We start from the raw sequence: 16,519 nt of genomic DNA, 5'->3' as shown, positions 1-16,519 counted from the left end.
TAACAAAACTTGCCCACAGAAAGTCAAGCAGCAGATTTGTTTTATCTCGATACATCCCCCATATACTGATAAGCCCTCAAGGGTAGGGAACTACACAGACTTTCCATTCTCTTCTTTTTCTTCTTTACGGAAGATAAAAAGATCTAAATTATTTGAGAATCCCACATATAAGTTGAGCAATAAATCATATGCACAGGAAATTCCGCTCCTTTCTTTATTTCCATGAGAAATTGAACCCTGTTTTGGAGACAGCTATGAGAGAACGTACCTGTACCGAGCCCATTGAAAGTGACAACAAAGCACAACCTCCGCACTTGGCAGGTCTTGTGGAGTTGAATAACAGAAAACATCAATCATGACACGACATTGAAAAGCAGGCAAATGTAAGGAGGAAATGTGCTAGTAAAGGGCAATAAAGAAAAAAACAACAGAGAAGAATAAGGAGACCAGCCACCTAAACGAATATAATCTACATATAAAAAAGCAAAAAACAAGAAGACTAATGTACATTGAACTAAAAGACTAAGAACACTAAACATATCTGACACAGCAGTTAAAGAGGTATCCATCCATACGAAATGGTTGAAGCCATCCCATATGATCTTCGTACACCTCCATCAGGTCAATGCAACCTCTTCCCCAACGGAAGCATTAGACTATATGGCATAACCAACGAACACACTGCAATGGCGCCTGATAAGTTACTGAACAGTCTAGGTAATGGGTCCTGATAAGTTACTGAACACTCTGGGCAAGCTACTTGTCACCATCTCCATCTCATTCTTCCTTTGCACCTTCTCCCTCAGCATCCCCTGCACCACCTTCATCTTCCTCACCATCATCATCAGACATGCTATTTATCACATCTTCAATTATGCGCTTTACCTCAGCCTTCCTATCCATTAGGTCCTTATTAAAATGAGACCCTACAAATAATTAAATTGCAGGGTAAAAATTTCTGCATATTGCACTGCTTTTTTGTCGCTACCTGTTTTAGAATGTAGCAAATACATAAAAAATTTCAAACAGTATGAACCTATCTCCAGTCATAGTGGTTATTGCTACCATCAAGATTTTGCTAATATTGATATATTGAATGCTACCCCTAAAAAGGTTATTTATAACTTACCTAATTGCCCCAGAATATCAGCCAAAGTTGCCTGCATTCAGAACACTTGTTAGGTATCTCTGGATAAAATTCAGAATAAGTGCAAGACTTTTGACTTAAAGGCCACTCACAGTATTGAAGTCAACTTCTTTCAATATATTGCTGACCACAGCATGCAATTCTTCTGTACTGGGCCCCCTACTAGATTCCTTACTAGCCTTGGTCTTTCCTGGGTTCGTGATAAAACATCTCAATAAGAGGAACATGGTTCCATATAATGGCTAAATTAGATGACAACACTCAAAAGTACGACTCCGGGATGAACCATAATTCAGATAAAACAACATAAATAGATTTTGAAAAAAAAAAAGAGTAATTTGACTTGATCAAAGTTAAACTCTATTACTTAAAGCTTCTCATGTCCCACAATAAACCATCACCAACAAGCTTCATGCCACCTGAGTCATCATGCAGCCTTTCCTAAAAACTCTAATGCAGCCAAAATTGAAAGAACCATTTATTTAGCAGACTTTAGAAAGAAAAAGGGTTAGGTTGTCAACATTTAATTCTTTGCACTAAAACTTGGATTATACCAAGAGGACGAAGGCGCACTAAAACTTGGATTATACCAAGAGGATGAAGGTGCTACAATCTCAGTTAGCAATCAGTTGTTGCGCTAACAAAATATCATGTTCAAAAAGCATTTTATTCCCGAAAAAAAAACATCCAATGTAATTAGAATCAGTCAATGCAGCTTTAAATCAAACAGCAAAAAACATGCTAACCTTCAATCAAGGAGAATTTTATTATAATATGCAAAAATCAGTATGTAATACCTTCTTTTTTGGTAGAAACTTTTGGCTGAGACTTAGCAGCTTGTTTTTTGCTTGCCTTATCCACAGTTGCAGGAATCTCCTTTCCCTGGCCCATCCTTTTATTTTCCTTTCTGGATTTGGAGGCCGATGGTGGGCCAGATTCATTATCATCTATGGTATTTTTCCCTAGAGAAGATTCTGAGGTGCTTTTAGTGAATGAATTCTTTTTTACTGTTGCAGCTTTCTCCTTTGTCGAGGCCTTTGAACCGCTCTTTGTTGACTCCTTGGAACCTCTTTTGCTTTCCTCAGGTGCTTCACCTTCCTTCTCAGCAACTGATTTCGAGGTGGTTTTATTAGAATTTACATAAGAGCCTATTTTGAAAGGTGAAAGCTTTTCTGCCATCTTGGGCCCTTTATTCTTCTTTGTCTGCTTCTCCCCAGATCCTTTCTTGGTTGGCACAGGCTCGCCTGGTTCATCTTCCTCATCATCTTGCTCACTCTTAGCATGTTCACACTCTTCCTCCGAAGCCCCCTGATCATCATCATGTATATCTTTCACATCAGTAGAACCACCCTCATCTTCATCATCATCATCCTCTTCTTTCTCAGGTTTAGCTGATTCTTTGCGACTCTTTTTTTGTCTCTGGAGCTCAGTATCATGGAAGAAAAGAATAAAATACAAAAAACAAATGTATTGCGAGGCTAACAAGGACAACAAAACTAGCTTTAAAGCTGATAGACAAAATAATGGACAAATGAACAGGTGCATCGATATTCAAATCACATGATATGCCAGCAAGCATGCCAGGCAGATCTATACAGAGGCCTTTTCAAAATTACAATTCATATCATATATTCAGATAGCAGTAATTTTAGACATACATATGCATGTAGATATGCTATGTAGATATTTACATATGTAGATATGTACGTATGTATGAACGTACGTACGTATGTGTGTCTGCCTGTCTGTACGTATGTATGTATGTATATATATATATATGTGTGTGTGTGTGTGTGTGTGTGTGTGTGTGTGTGTGTGTATATCATGCATGCATACATACATACATATATATGTATGTACATGTATATACATATACATACATATATATGCACAAACATATATGTGTGTATGTGTGTGACTAAACATACATACATACATACATACATATGTATGAACGTACGTATGTATGAACGTACGTACGTATGTGTGTGTGTCTGCCTGTCTGTCTGTATGTATGTATGTATATATATATCTGTGTGTGTGTGTGTGTGTGTGTATCATGCATGCATACATACATATATATGTATGTATGTACATGTACATACATATATATACACAAACATATGTGTGTATGTGTGTGACCACACACACACACACACACACAGACATACATACATACATATATAAGTATGTGTGCATGTATGTATGCATATATATATATATGTATGTATGTACATATACATACATGCATGCATGAATGCATGCATACATACATATATATGTATGTATGTACAAGTATATACATATACATACATATATATACACAAACATATATGTGTGTATGTGTGTGACTATATATATATATATACTGCGTGTGTGTACACACACACACACATATATATGTATATATATAGATATACAAACATATATATAGATATATAAATATGCATCTCTATATATATATATAGATATACACACACACACACACACACACACACACACACATATATATATATACACATATATATATGTAAATATATACATAGATATATACATATATATACATATATCTGTGTGTGTGTGTGTGTGTGTGTGTGTGTCTCTCTCTCTCTCTCTCTCTATGTATATATATATATATACATATATATACATGTATGTATACACATATATATACATGTATGTATATACATATATATACATGTATGTATATACATATATATATATGTATGTACGTGTATATGTATATATGTACATGTGTAAATGTATATATGTACATGTGTATATGTATATCTATCTATATGTATATGCATATATCTATCTATATGTATATGCAATATATCTATGTATATGTATATGTACATGCACATGTATACGTATATATGCATGGATATACGTATACGTATATATGTATATATGTACACGTATATATGTATGTATATATATATATGTATGTATGTATGTATGTACATACATACATACATACATATACATATATATATATATACATACGTATATGTATATGTATATCCATAGATATATATATATACACACACACACATATATATACATATAAACATATAGATACATATACATATACATATATACATATACATACATATACATATAGATATATACATATAGATACATAGATATGTACATATACATACATATACATATAGATACACACACACACACACACACACACACATAAACATACATATACATATATATATATATATATACATATACATACATATATGTATACATATAGATACATATACGTATAGATACATATACGTATAGATACATATACGTATACACATACATATACATATACATAGATATACATATACGCATAGATATACATATATAAATATATTTGTATATATTTATATATACATAGATATACATGTATACATATGTATATGTACATGTACATGTATATGTACATATGTACATATGTATGTATATGTACCTATGTATGTATATGGACATATGTACCTATGTACCTATGTACATATGTACCTATGTACCTATGTACCTATGTACATATGTACCTATGTACATATGTATATGTACATATGTACATATATATGTATATGTACATATGTACATATATATATATATATATATACATAAATACATATATATATATATATGTATATATATATGTACATATATATATATGTATATCTATGTATATATGTATATCTATGTATATATGTATATATCTATTTATATATATATATAAATGTATATGTATATACATATATATCTATTTATATATATATATGTATCTATTTATATATATGTATATGTATATGTACATACATATCTATCTATTTATATATAAATATGTATCTACTTATATATACATATATGTATATGTATATGTATATAGATATGTATCTATTTATGTATATACATATGTATCTATTTATGTATATATATGTATATGTATATATATATATATATGTATATGTATATATATATATATATATATATATATATATATATATATATATATATATGTATATGTATGTATATGTATATGTATGTATATGTATGTATATGTATATGTATGTATATGTATGTATATGTATATGTATGTATATGTATGTATATGTATATGTATGTATATGTATATATATGTATATGTATGTATATATATATATATATATATATATATATGTAAATGTATATGTAAATATATGTATACATATATGTATACGTATATGTATACGTATATGTATATGTAAATATATCTACATATATCTATATGTATATGTATCTATATATATCTATATGTATATGTATATGTATATGTATATGTATATATATCAATTTGTATATGTATATATGTATAATATATGTATGTATGTATATATACATATCTCTGTGTGTGTGTGTGTATCCATATATACATCTACATGTACATGTATATACATCTACATGTACATGTATATACATATCTCTGTGTGTGTGTGTGTGTATCCATATATACATCTACATCTACATGTACATGTATATGTATATACATGTACATATATATATATATATATATATATATATATATATATATATATATATATATATGTATGTATATGTATCTGTATATCTATGTATATGTACATATATGTGTATATGTATCTGTACATATATGTGTATATACATATATGTGTATATGTATCTGTACATATATGTGTATATACATCTGTATATGTATCTGTATATATGTATGCATGCATATATATATATATACACACACATACATATATACACACATATACATATATATATGTATACATGTATATATAGATATAGATATACATATACATATATATATGTATATGTATGTATACATATATATATATATATATATATGTATATGTATGTATACATATATACATATATATATATAGATATATATACATATATATATATAGATATATGTATATGTATATATATAGATATATGTATATCTTTAAAGAATATATACATATACATATATATCTATGTATATGTATATATATGTGTATATATACACATATATACATACATATGTGTATGTGTACACATACATATATGTATATGTACATATATGTATATGTGTATAGATATATATATATGTATATGTGTATAGATATATATATATATATATATATATATGTAGATAGACACACACACACATATACATATATATATATAGATATATAGATATATATATATATATAGATATATATATATATATATATATATAGACACACACACACATATACATACATACATATATATATATATATATATGTATGTATATATATGTGTATATATACACATATATACATACATATGTGTATGTGTACACATACATATATGTATATGTGTATACATACATATATGTATATATGTGGGCCCAACACGGCCGCGCAAGCGTGTGTGGGCCAGCACAGGCGCACGGCCTAGGCCCAGGCATACGCTGGCCCAATGCTAGCGCACGGCCCAGGCCCATGCGGGTGCACAGGATGCGCACGAGGGGTCTATGCGAAGATTTAATGCGGTCCATGGTGGACCGCGAGAGGAATTCGTGGTTCACGCCTTGTGCATGGACCAAAGCGGTGCAGGGACGATTTATCACGGCGTACAGATGGGTTTTGTGCGATCCAGCGGCGATGATGGCACGCGATCGCGATCCGATGGGTAAAAGGCTTCATCGAGCATGATCAGGTGGGCAGGAGCACGATCAAACAGCCAAAGAAGTGTGCGAAAGCCGATTGGACAGTCCAGAACGTTTGTGGAGTTCGATCGGGACTGTGATTTCGATTTGGAGTGGGTTTCAGCTCTATAAAGAAGGCCTGACGGCTCATGAAGATCAGAACATGCAACAGAGGGTCTCAAAAAGATCGAGGGCATCTCAGGGATATCAAGCACGTCTCAAACGGACGAGCGATTTAGCGTGAGTAGCAGACAGACCAACCGAGAATATCCCCAAACGACTGTGGGAGTGGCCATGAGACATGATGTAGCGACTGAGAGCATCACAAAAAATGGCCAGAGGCATCGAGGACCCTAGCATGGCAGGCCTGTGAGAGGGTCTCTTTGGAAGATTTTATGAGAGCTTTTGTGAGGATAAATACTTCGTGTTAAGAGAGGTTTGTGTATGAGAGTGCGAGAGTGTGATCTCCTCTTATACTTATTTTCTCTTTCATAGTGAAGCTTGTGTGCCCTGTGAAAGTAGACCTTAATCTAATCCATGTACTTGATTGTGTTTTTATTTTATTTCTTCTTTCTTTCTACCGCAACAAGATAGTATCAGATCTCCTATAATATGAAAAAGTAAGAGCTAGTTAAACCAATCATGATGGTGTACAATACCAATGTTAAGCTTCATACCAGTTCTCTAGTTCTATTCAGGGTCAAGACAGTACCATGACACTACTATCTTCACTCTTGGGATGATCCAACACCCTATTTCCATATAAGGACACCATTTTTCTATTCTCTCAAGTTTTTAACTTTTCGGTTCTAATGAACGTATGAAACAACGTTGGCATATTTGTAAATCAGTGATGAGTGTGTGGTACCAATATTGGCACCAACACCCCATGTAGCTTCAAAGAAAGAGAGCATGGCCCCATTGCTCTCTTTTTCTAGTCCAAAATCAAGCGGCCCGATTTGGGTACCACATAGAACCAACCCAAATAGCCTTTGTACCAGGCAGTCCCGACTGGTTACAACTTCGAGAGACACGACATCCTAGCCTATCAATAGACTGATCTCTCAGAGGTGTCCCAAGTGTCAATGTCCTATCAAAATGATACAGTACCAATGGTACAATCCCATTCCAATTGGTACAATCCCATTCCACTGAGACCTATATCCTTCATGCAAAAGTAGCATTTATCTAGAAGAATTGAGTACTTAGCTAAATGGATGCAAAAAATGAATGAACAAATAGATATTAGGTAATAAAATTCCTAACAAACACTATGGCTTAGCCCAATAGATGTATGGTTAATGGAATTATGCAAACCTGAAGCAACACAAGAAAATACAAGCTTCAAAAACAAAAGGTATAGATATCACTTGCTTGTGAGGACAGAACAAAAAGGGGACAAGATATGTCAACGACTTATGGTAGCAATCAAGAAGTAGAAGTTTATTGGTATTGCAAGCAATGATGAGGCACGAAGAGAGGAAGACATTACTCAGTGATGCAATTGGCTTTGGAGAAAAGAGTTGGTGACAGTGGAAGGTAGGGAAGGAGAGGTAAAAATATTGGAACCCCTCATGAGGGCGCAAGAGGGAGCTCTTTCAAAAATCATTTTCTCTTTCAAGAATCAATTTTGTTCCTTCTTCCTTGATATATGCCACAAAAATTTATAGAATCCATCTCATGATCATTAAAAAGGTTCAACAACTCCCACACCACCAGGATTCAACTACACTCCTATTCATCCGCAAGCATGCACAAACCAATACATACACTAATAGAAGAATTATATCCACAATGCCACCATGTAAACATGTGCTCTACAGAATCTGAGAATTGCTCTCTCCTGCACATATTAAGGGTGCAAAAAAAAATGATCTTTTAATCTGCAAGAATCTCCAAGATAAAAAATTGAGAGGATTACGTATTTACCCCAAAAAAAATCAGCAAGGCATAGTCTTTGACTTTCTTTGCATATATTCAATGGACCCAAAAATATTCTTGCCAATTGGAATTCTAATAGCATGGATATATCTAAAAACTGAGACAACAAATAATTATCAAAGCAGAAAATGCTACAAATAAGAACAAATTTCAACTTCGATAAATATAAACAATACAAATGATCATGGTCAATGTTTTATCCAGTTATATGTTTTTACTAATTAAAACTTCCTTTTCACATATTGATGAATTTTGCAAACATCCAATCACATCAAGGTTTTTTTTTTTCTTTATCCACAAATAGGTGAAGGTATTGGTGTAAAAGTTCATATGACAGAACACCAATAGATGACAAACCCAAAACCAGCCCATGAAAATAAGAAAGGGCTCTGTCTGATGATAGACTACCATCTAAATAGTTTCATTAGCACTGTAAAATGTTAAAGTGGAGAATTTAAAATAGAGATCAAATGATGCAAGATAAGCCTCTTCTGAAACCAAATGGATAATAAAGAAATAAGTGCCATTAAAAGGTGAAAAATGTTCGAGTAACATCGTAGTATTTACAACTTACAAATGCTAGATTGGCTAATTCCATTTCATATTAGATCTAACTTTTCTGGGAAACATGCATGTACAAATACAGAAGTAATTATTCATAAAGTTTTGACCAAAACAAAATTTCACTTGTTCTGATGAAGATGATGTGGTCAATGCTTTTCTAACAAACAGTATGTCCCATAGAAACAACATAGAATTTTGCATGCCATGATTTATTGCATCTCCTAATGCTTTCTATGTTGTTTGTTGATCTCCAAATCTGATTACAACTTGCATTTGCATGGAGAACTCATATTGATCATAAATCATTATTTTCATAGTTATTACAAATAAAAGATGAACCAATTTATTTTCCTTCTGTTGCTCACTTGGTGATAACAAGTTCAACAAATAGCTATAATTTAATCAAAATATTAAAGCAATGCCCAGGACCCAAACATCATCAAAATGGCACCAATTCACAATGGAAAAAGATAATGATACAGCTGGTACAAAATGCAGAGAAAGGTAATCCTTCCTTAAAAAATGCCTAGAAAAGATTAGAATTTTGATGTATTTTTAACGTCTAGAAGAGAAGATTTAAGGAAAAACAATTGTGAAAAACAAAGATTGGTTTCTTCAACTACCATCATTACCATCCTCCTCTTTAACTTTAGCATATTCTAGATTAAGTTATTGAAATAATCTGCTACCCAAAGTATTGGTTATGTGTCAATCCCAATCAGATAAATACATGGTATATAGTTTTGCCGGGATTCAACACATGTAGATCATCAAAAATATTCACTGATCATCACATGGAATTCATTAAAAATTTGTATGAAAGTAGAATTACTTGGATTCTGATTTGAGAGCAGAAAGATTTTTATTTGGGGGAGTTTTAAAAAACAAAAGGTTTTTTAACTTGCCTTTTTTTAATTTTTCCCCAATTAAAAAAAATCAAAAAATTTATCTAATCCACAAGAATGAAACTTTGTTACGCTTAATGTCTTCAGTTTAAGCTGCATCCATCTTAACTCTGTCTTTTATTCTCGTAAGTTTTCTCTTCGCCAAATTGTCCAAGGCTCATGCCTTTGTCAATCCAAACATACATGTCATGCCTGATATATATAAACTTGTAAACTGAACCAAAAATAGAATGCATTCACATAATATTCCCAAAATGGCATTGAAGTAAAACGAATTATGAAGCTAGAAAATTATTATCTTTAAGTTGGATAATACCTTGGTCTCTCTGTCCAACGATGCTTCTCCAGATGATGTCTGCTGAATTCCCTTTGTCCTCCTCTTGCGTTTCTTACCTTTCTGCAATCAAGTGAACAGTAAACCACATGAAAATGTCAACTTAATCATCAAACTCAAATTGATCCCAAGTAAGGCATTTCAGTAACAGTTGAAGCACAAAACCTCTTTCTCAGTAAGTACAACGTCTCTGGTAACATAAGGACATTCCAAGAATTCCAATAACTTTGCGGAGATTTCTTCCTGAATGGTGAATTAGCTTGCATTAAGTTCTCAAATACAAGAGAGGTTCTAAAGACAATAACTATCACTGACAAACCTTCTTGGTAGTGGCTTTCAGAACATGAAGGTCAAGTAGCTCACAGAAATCAAGCAACTTCTCCTTGTTACATTTATCTAGCTTTTCCTTAATTTTTGCTCTTTGTTTTTCCTGTAATGGAGGAAAATCTGTGTCTTAACTAACAAGTCTCTTCAATTATAAATTCAAATCAAGTTGCTTGAGCTTTTCAGTTTTAACATTTTTCTTGACATAGTTTGATCAACTACATGCATTTAAAAAATCAAAGATGCAATATTTTCGAGCTATCTATGACATGATAGTCATAATCTGCTATTTTTCAGTATTGTAGAGGTGCATATTTGAAAGTGTCACACATTCCAATTGTAATACTAGGATTATTTTTTATAAGATTCTTCAAAGTTCTTTTACTAATAAACCTAAAGAAGCAATACTTACATATCTTGTTAAACTGGGTTTTCAAATTCATAGCTATATAACTTCTTCTGAAATCATCACAAGATTTCAAAGATTCAGCAAATGCAAAATTTGGTGCTTTAAGGGTAGAATAAAGCCAAATCTCTTATACATAAATGTCAATCCCCTTTTACCCTTAAATTTAATAGACCTAGAAGCGGGGGAAATGGTGGTCCCATCACTCTCCAATTCTATCATTCCAAGAGGTGAGAAAGAACACACTTGCATGACGAAACATAGTCTTTCAAAAAATGAGAATAAAAAGAAGATAAAGTTAACGGTAGTTCTTAGCCTTCAATGCAGTGGCACTGGAGGGCTTCCCCTGCTGCTCCTTTCCCTACATCTATTTCATTTGGTCATGAAGCAGACTAGCACTATCACCCTCCAATTGAACCAGGAAGAGGGGAGGGGGTGAGGGGGTGAAAGAAGATGAACATACCCATAGCATACCTCACTAAGCACTCATTTGCAACAAATATAGAAGAATAAGAAAAAAGTCTAAAGCTGCAGTCCTTGGTCTTCAATTCAGTGGCAAGGAGAGCATCTCCAGTAGAGAAGGCTTCTGTTTCCATCCATGACCATTTCCTTCTTTTGGCCAAGAAGCATATTAGCACTCTCCCCTCGAACCTCTCCAATCATTCCAAGAGGAGAGAAAAAGTGAACAAACTAACCTAATTGAACATTCCCCCATCCAAGAGGAGAAAGTATCAAGCTGTAGTTCCTAGCCTTCAATCAAGTGGCAAGGGAGCTTTCCTCCAGTAAAGCAAGCTTTTCCAATCCATCCATCACCATATCTCTCTTGTGATCAATAAATACATAAGCCCATCCTCAAAGAAGTTTTCTAGAATCATTAGATCACAAGTTTTTATAGGAAGTGAAAGTCAAAGACTGCACTAATCTATATTATAAAGATACATCCCGTGTGTCTTTCATTCTCTTTGAGTGCACATATATACAGAGATGGAAGGTACATTCTACAAAGGTAACAAAGTTGCTAACCTTCCATGTCATAACCACAGGACTGAGCTTCCATTTGCAAGCTTGTGTGAGCATTTTCTGAGTTTCCCTTAATAGTCAAAATCCCCTTCCTTGGATATCATATCTACTGGGGAATCTTTCTCCCACAACCAAAATTGAATACCGCTATTTCCTCCATGAATCAAGCATCATTTTCTAGCTTTGACTTTCATCAAAGTAATTAATAAATCACTAGATGGTCTTTGGTCTGTAGCATCTAAATAGATGAATAGACATTTGCATCGTCAGAAAAAGTACAGATAACAGCAAATTTGAAAAATAAGATACTGTACTTGTCTCACCACAATGTATTCTTTAGTTATGACGAACCACTCATTGCCAACTCTATATGTTAATTAAAATCTTAAATTAAAAAAAAAGGATGACATCAAAAAAGATGACAATGCTTGGAAGAAAAGGAAACAGATATTATGCCATATGGTTTCAGTTACAAAAAGACTTTCATGGAAAGCAATATTTGATTTAATAAAAAACAGAAATAAACCGGTCTTCACTTTGATATATTACAGCTAGGTCTTCACTTAAGAAGTTGAGCATATAAGAATACTTAACCATTACTGCAAATACTGAAAAGCCAGGTAAAAAGATAACCTCTTGACTTTCCTACTTAAAAAATGGATAAACTGGTGTTATGTATTACATTTCTTGTTAAGTTATACAAACACCAAGTTTAAGAAACTACCCTAAAAAGCTTCTGACAACTTCACCACTCATATGCCCAAGCACACACACATATCAAGTTACCAAGTCGGGCCGCTAACTTCCCACAATGCAGTACACACACATATCAAGTTACCAAGTCGGGTGGCTAACTTCCCACAATGCCAGTGCAGTTATGTGTTTAGCTTGCTAATGTATTCTACTATACTTAGTCTACAATGTTTATAAATTTGGTTTACTGCTCCATCATGTTATGATCTAAAAGGACTACCAAAATGGATTGGGCTTTCCCTTGGTCATCCACAGAGAAGAGATAAAGTCTACCAAAGAACCACATTCACATTTTGTGCTCAAACTGAAATATTACATAGTATGGTTAAATTATCAACATATACAAAGTAATGATAACAATCAACATAAGGTAGATCAAAAACAAATCAGCATTGACAATAAAACAAAAAAAGCTTGAAGGTGTTAATACTGAAAGCCAAGTACTCAATTTTGTTCAGACAATAACCTTAGTTTCCACAGCATCAGTAGTACTGACATTTTCAGTTAGAAACCCTACTAATAATCCAAGCTGCAAATAAAAATTATGACGAAAATCATAGTACAAGAAAAAAATTTAATAAATCAAGAAAACACGTTAGAGATCATTTAGAAGTATAGTCTTGAATGCATTGCATGGTTTCGCACTGGAATCACTGAAAACCACTAAACAAAATGTTAAAAAACATCTTTAGATTGTCATATATCAATTTACTATTTCATAGAATTATACCAAATGAAAATCTAAATGCTAGTGTGAAAAGTCTAGGATGGCCAAAAAGGTTTTTCTTCGACCTCTTTAAGACTCAATGCTTCCTAATCTTCTAAAGCCTTCTAAATCTAAGTTAATCTATGGGAAATATTTCTTGGCATTTATAGAACTAAACAAGTGACAAAACTATCAGCATAAGTAGCTCATATGTACACTTAATTAGTCACACAAGTTCGATTCAGATAAAACTCTCAGACCAGCTCTGATTTATGATCAGTTCTGCCCAACACCAAAAGGTATCATTTTCAGTTTTAAAGCTTTTTGGCACAGTTTCAAACTAGAGAAGAAACAATATTATGGGCCCATGTTGAGAAACTAGACCTACATGCATTTAGGTGGGAAATTGGCAGATCAAACATTGATATTGTTACAAAGTGCTAGAGGTATCACAGTTTTGATGAAAATCATGTATTATGAAGACATTAACCTGTGAAGTCAAAACTTGTCATAATCTTGTTGAGACATTTTCAGTTAACAAGATGCAAGACCCTCAAAAAGAACCGAAGTCAAAACCTCAGAACGGGTCCATTCAATAGCCAGCACCTCTACCAGCAATTCATTAGGAAAGAGATTAAATACCAAATAATGGACATGCACTTGAGAAATCCTTGAATATGATAAAAGGAGGAAATGGGCCAATAAAGTGCACGAATCGTGTAAAATGGTAAGATCCTTATTTTCTGATATTTATACAGACGATCTATTTCCCTTGTGATAATAATCATTCGTTAAAGAAATATCAGTAACCGTCCATGACAAATGATCAATAACACCTCTAAGTTCCCAGCCCTAAACCAGAAGAAGAAGAAGAAGCACAAACAACTAAAGGTTGATGAATAAGCACAATGTGATGTTGGACTCTGTTGGTGCAAAAATCCGTTGCGCCGGAGAAGCTGGAGTCGAGGGAGTCGCGGTCGCCGCCGGACCTGCAAAAGAAGTCTAAACCGGAGGTGGGGTTGCTCCGGCAAGACCCTCCGACGCTCAATTAGTTCTCTGCCTCAACAAGAATGGAGTGCTGAACGGAGAATTTAGCAGAATTTTGAGGTAAAAAATTAGAGCTTATTGAATAACGTATCTGGAGCCCCCTTTTATAGGCGGAGGGGGCAGTAGCCTGATAGCGACATCTGTAACCGTCTGACAGTGGGCTGCCCAGGTCAGGCGGAGTTTGCTGCGAAGAGTAGTGGAGTGGACCCGTGGCTATCGCCGGGCGTGCCACATGGAGTCTGCCGCGGGGAGTGGAGCGGCGTCTGTTGTCGCGACTTGCCAGCGGATGGGAAAATCGCGGCATCCGTCGCAGGAAGTGGAGCAGGATCGTGGCCGTTATTGTGGCCTGCCAGGGAGTGGTGGAGCTGCGCGGGATCTGTCATAGAAAGTGGAGCAGTGCTGTGACCGTTACTGCGGCCTGTCAGGGAGTGATGGAGCTGCGCGGGATCCATCCTAAGAAGTGGAGCAGGATCGTGGCCGTTATCGTGGCCTGCTTGGGAGTGCAGATCCATCGGTTGAAGTTCGACAGCGGTCGGAGCTGATGACGAAGCCCGATTCCCGTGGGAGTCCAGGCAGAGTTCCCCTTGAGGTTGGAGTCGTGGGCGGAGTCCGGCTCCCGTGGGAGTCCGGACGGAGTCCTCTTGGAGCTGAAGTCGCGGGCGGAGCCCGGCTTTGTAGGAGTCCGGGCGGAGTCCCCTGCAATCAAAGTCAGGTGCGAAGTCCGGCTCCCGTAGGAGTCCAGACTGATCTTACCGGCAGTCGAAGTTGGTGACGGAGCCCGGCTCCCGTGGGAGTCCGGGCGGAGTCCCCCTTGAGGTTGGAGTCGTGGGCGGAGTCCGGCTCCCGTAGGAGTCCGGGCAGAGTCCTCTTGGAGCTGAAGTCGCGGGCGGAGCCCGGCTCCCGTAGGAGTTCGGGCGGAGTCCTCTCGGAGCTGAAGTCGCGGGCGGAGCCCGGCTCCCGTAGGAGTCCGGGCGGAGTCCCCTGCAATCAAAGTCAGGTGCGAAGTCCGGCTCCCGTAGGAGTCCGGACTGATCTTACCGGCAGTCGAAGTTGGCGACGGAGCCCGGCTCCTGTGGGAGTCCGAGCAGAGTCCCCCTTGAGGTTGGAGTCGTGGGCGGAGTCCGGCTCTCGTGGGAGTCCGGACGGAGTCCTCTTGGAGCTGAAGTCGCGGGCGAAGCCCGGCTCCCGTAGGAGTCCGGGCGGAGTCCTCTTGGAGCTGAAGTCGCGGGCGGAGCCCGGCTCCCGTAGGAGTCCGGGCGGAGTCCCCTGCAATCAAAGTCAGGTGCGAAGTCCGGCTCCCGTAGGAGTCCGAACTGATCTTACCGGCAGTCGAAGTTGGCGACGGAGCCCGACTCCCGTGGGAGTCCGGCGGAGTCCCCCTTGAGGTTGGAGTCGTGGGCGGAGTCCGGCTCTCGTGGGAGTCCGGGCGGAGTCCTCTTGGACTGAAGTCGCGGGCGGAGCCCGGCTCCCGTAGGAGTCCGGGCGGAGTCCTCTTGGAGCTGAAGTCGCGGCGGAGCCCGACTCCCGTAGGAGTCCGGGCGGAGTTCCCTGCAATCAAAGTCAGGTGCGAAGTCCGGCTCCCGTAGGAGTCCGAACTGATCTTACCGGCAGTCGAAGTTGGCGACGGAGCCCGGCTCCCGTGGGAGTCCGGGCGGAGTC

The 16,519-nt window shown here is 36.2% G+C and overlaps 1 protein-coding gene across 2 annotated transcripts in view; it reads right to left on the bottom strand.

Annotated features, from left to right (window-relative positions):
- Positions 1-578: 578 nt before the first annotated feature.
- LOC105049713 (DEK domain-containing chromatin-associated protein 1) overlaps positions 579-16,519 on the bottom strand; it is a 30,523-nt gene continuing 14,582 nt past the window's right edge. Inside the window, exons 5-11 of one of the 2 annotated variants that reach the window (XM_019852448.3) lie at positions 10,924-11,034; positions 10,770-10,847; positions 10,587-10,667; positions 1,945-2,566; positions 1,240-1,337; positions 1,130-1,160; positions 579-926 (exon numbers count right to left, since the gene is read on the bottom strand). In XM_019852448.3, coding sequence (XP_019708007.1) covers positions 778-926; positions 1,130-1,160; positions 1,240-1,337; positions 1,945-2,566; positions 10,587-10,667; positions 10,770-10,847; positions 10,924-11,034 — 1,170 coding nt within the window. In that variant the 3' untranslated portion in view covers positions 579-777. Of the gene's footprint in view, positions 989-1,129; positions 1,161-1,239; positions 1,338-1,944; positions 2,567-10,586; positions 10,668-10,769; positions 10,848-10,923; positions 11,035-16,519 lie in introns of both variants that reach the window. The other variant, XM_019852449.3, reaches the window with a different exon arrangement.

This window comes from Elaeis guineensis, chromosome 8 (genome assembly GCF_000442705.2).
Source record: "Elaeis guineensis isolate ETL-2024a chromosome 8, EG11, whole genome shotgun sequence".
NCBI classification, from domain to species: Eukaryota; Viridiplantae; Streptophyta; class Magnoliopsida; order Arecales; family Arecaceae; genus Elaeis; species Elaeis guineensis.
This window is presented reverse-complemented; position numbering and strand designations above follow the sequence as displayed.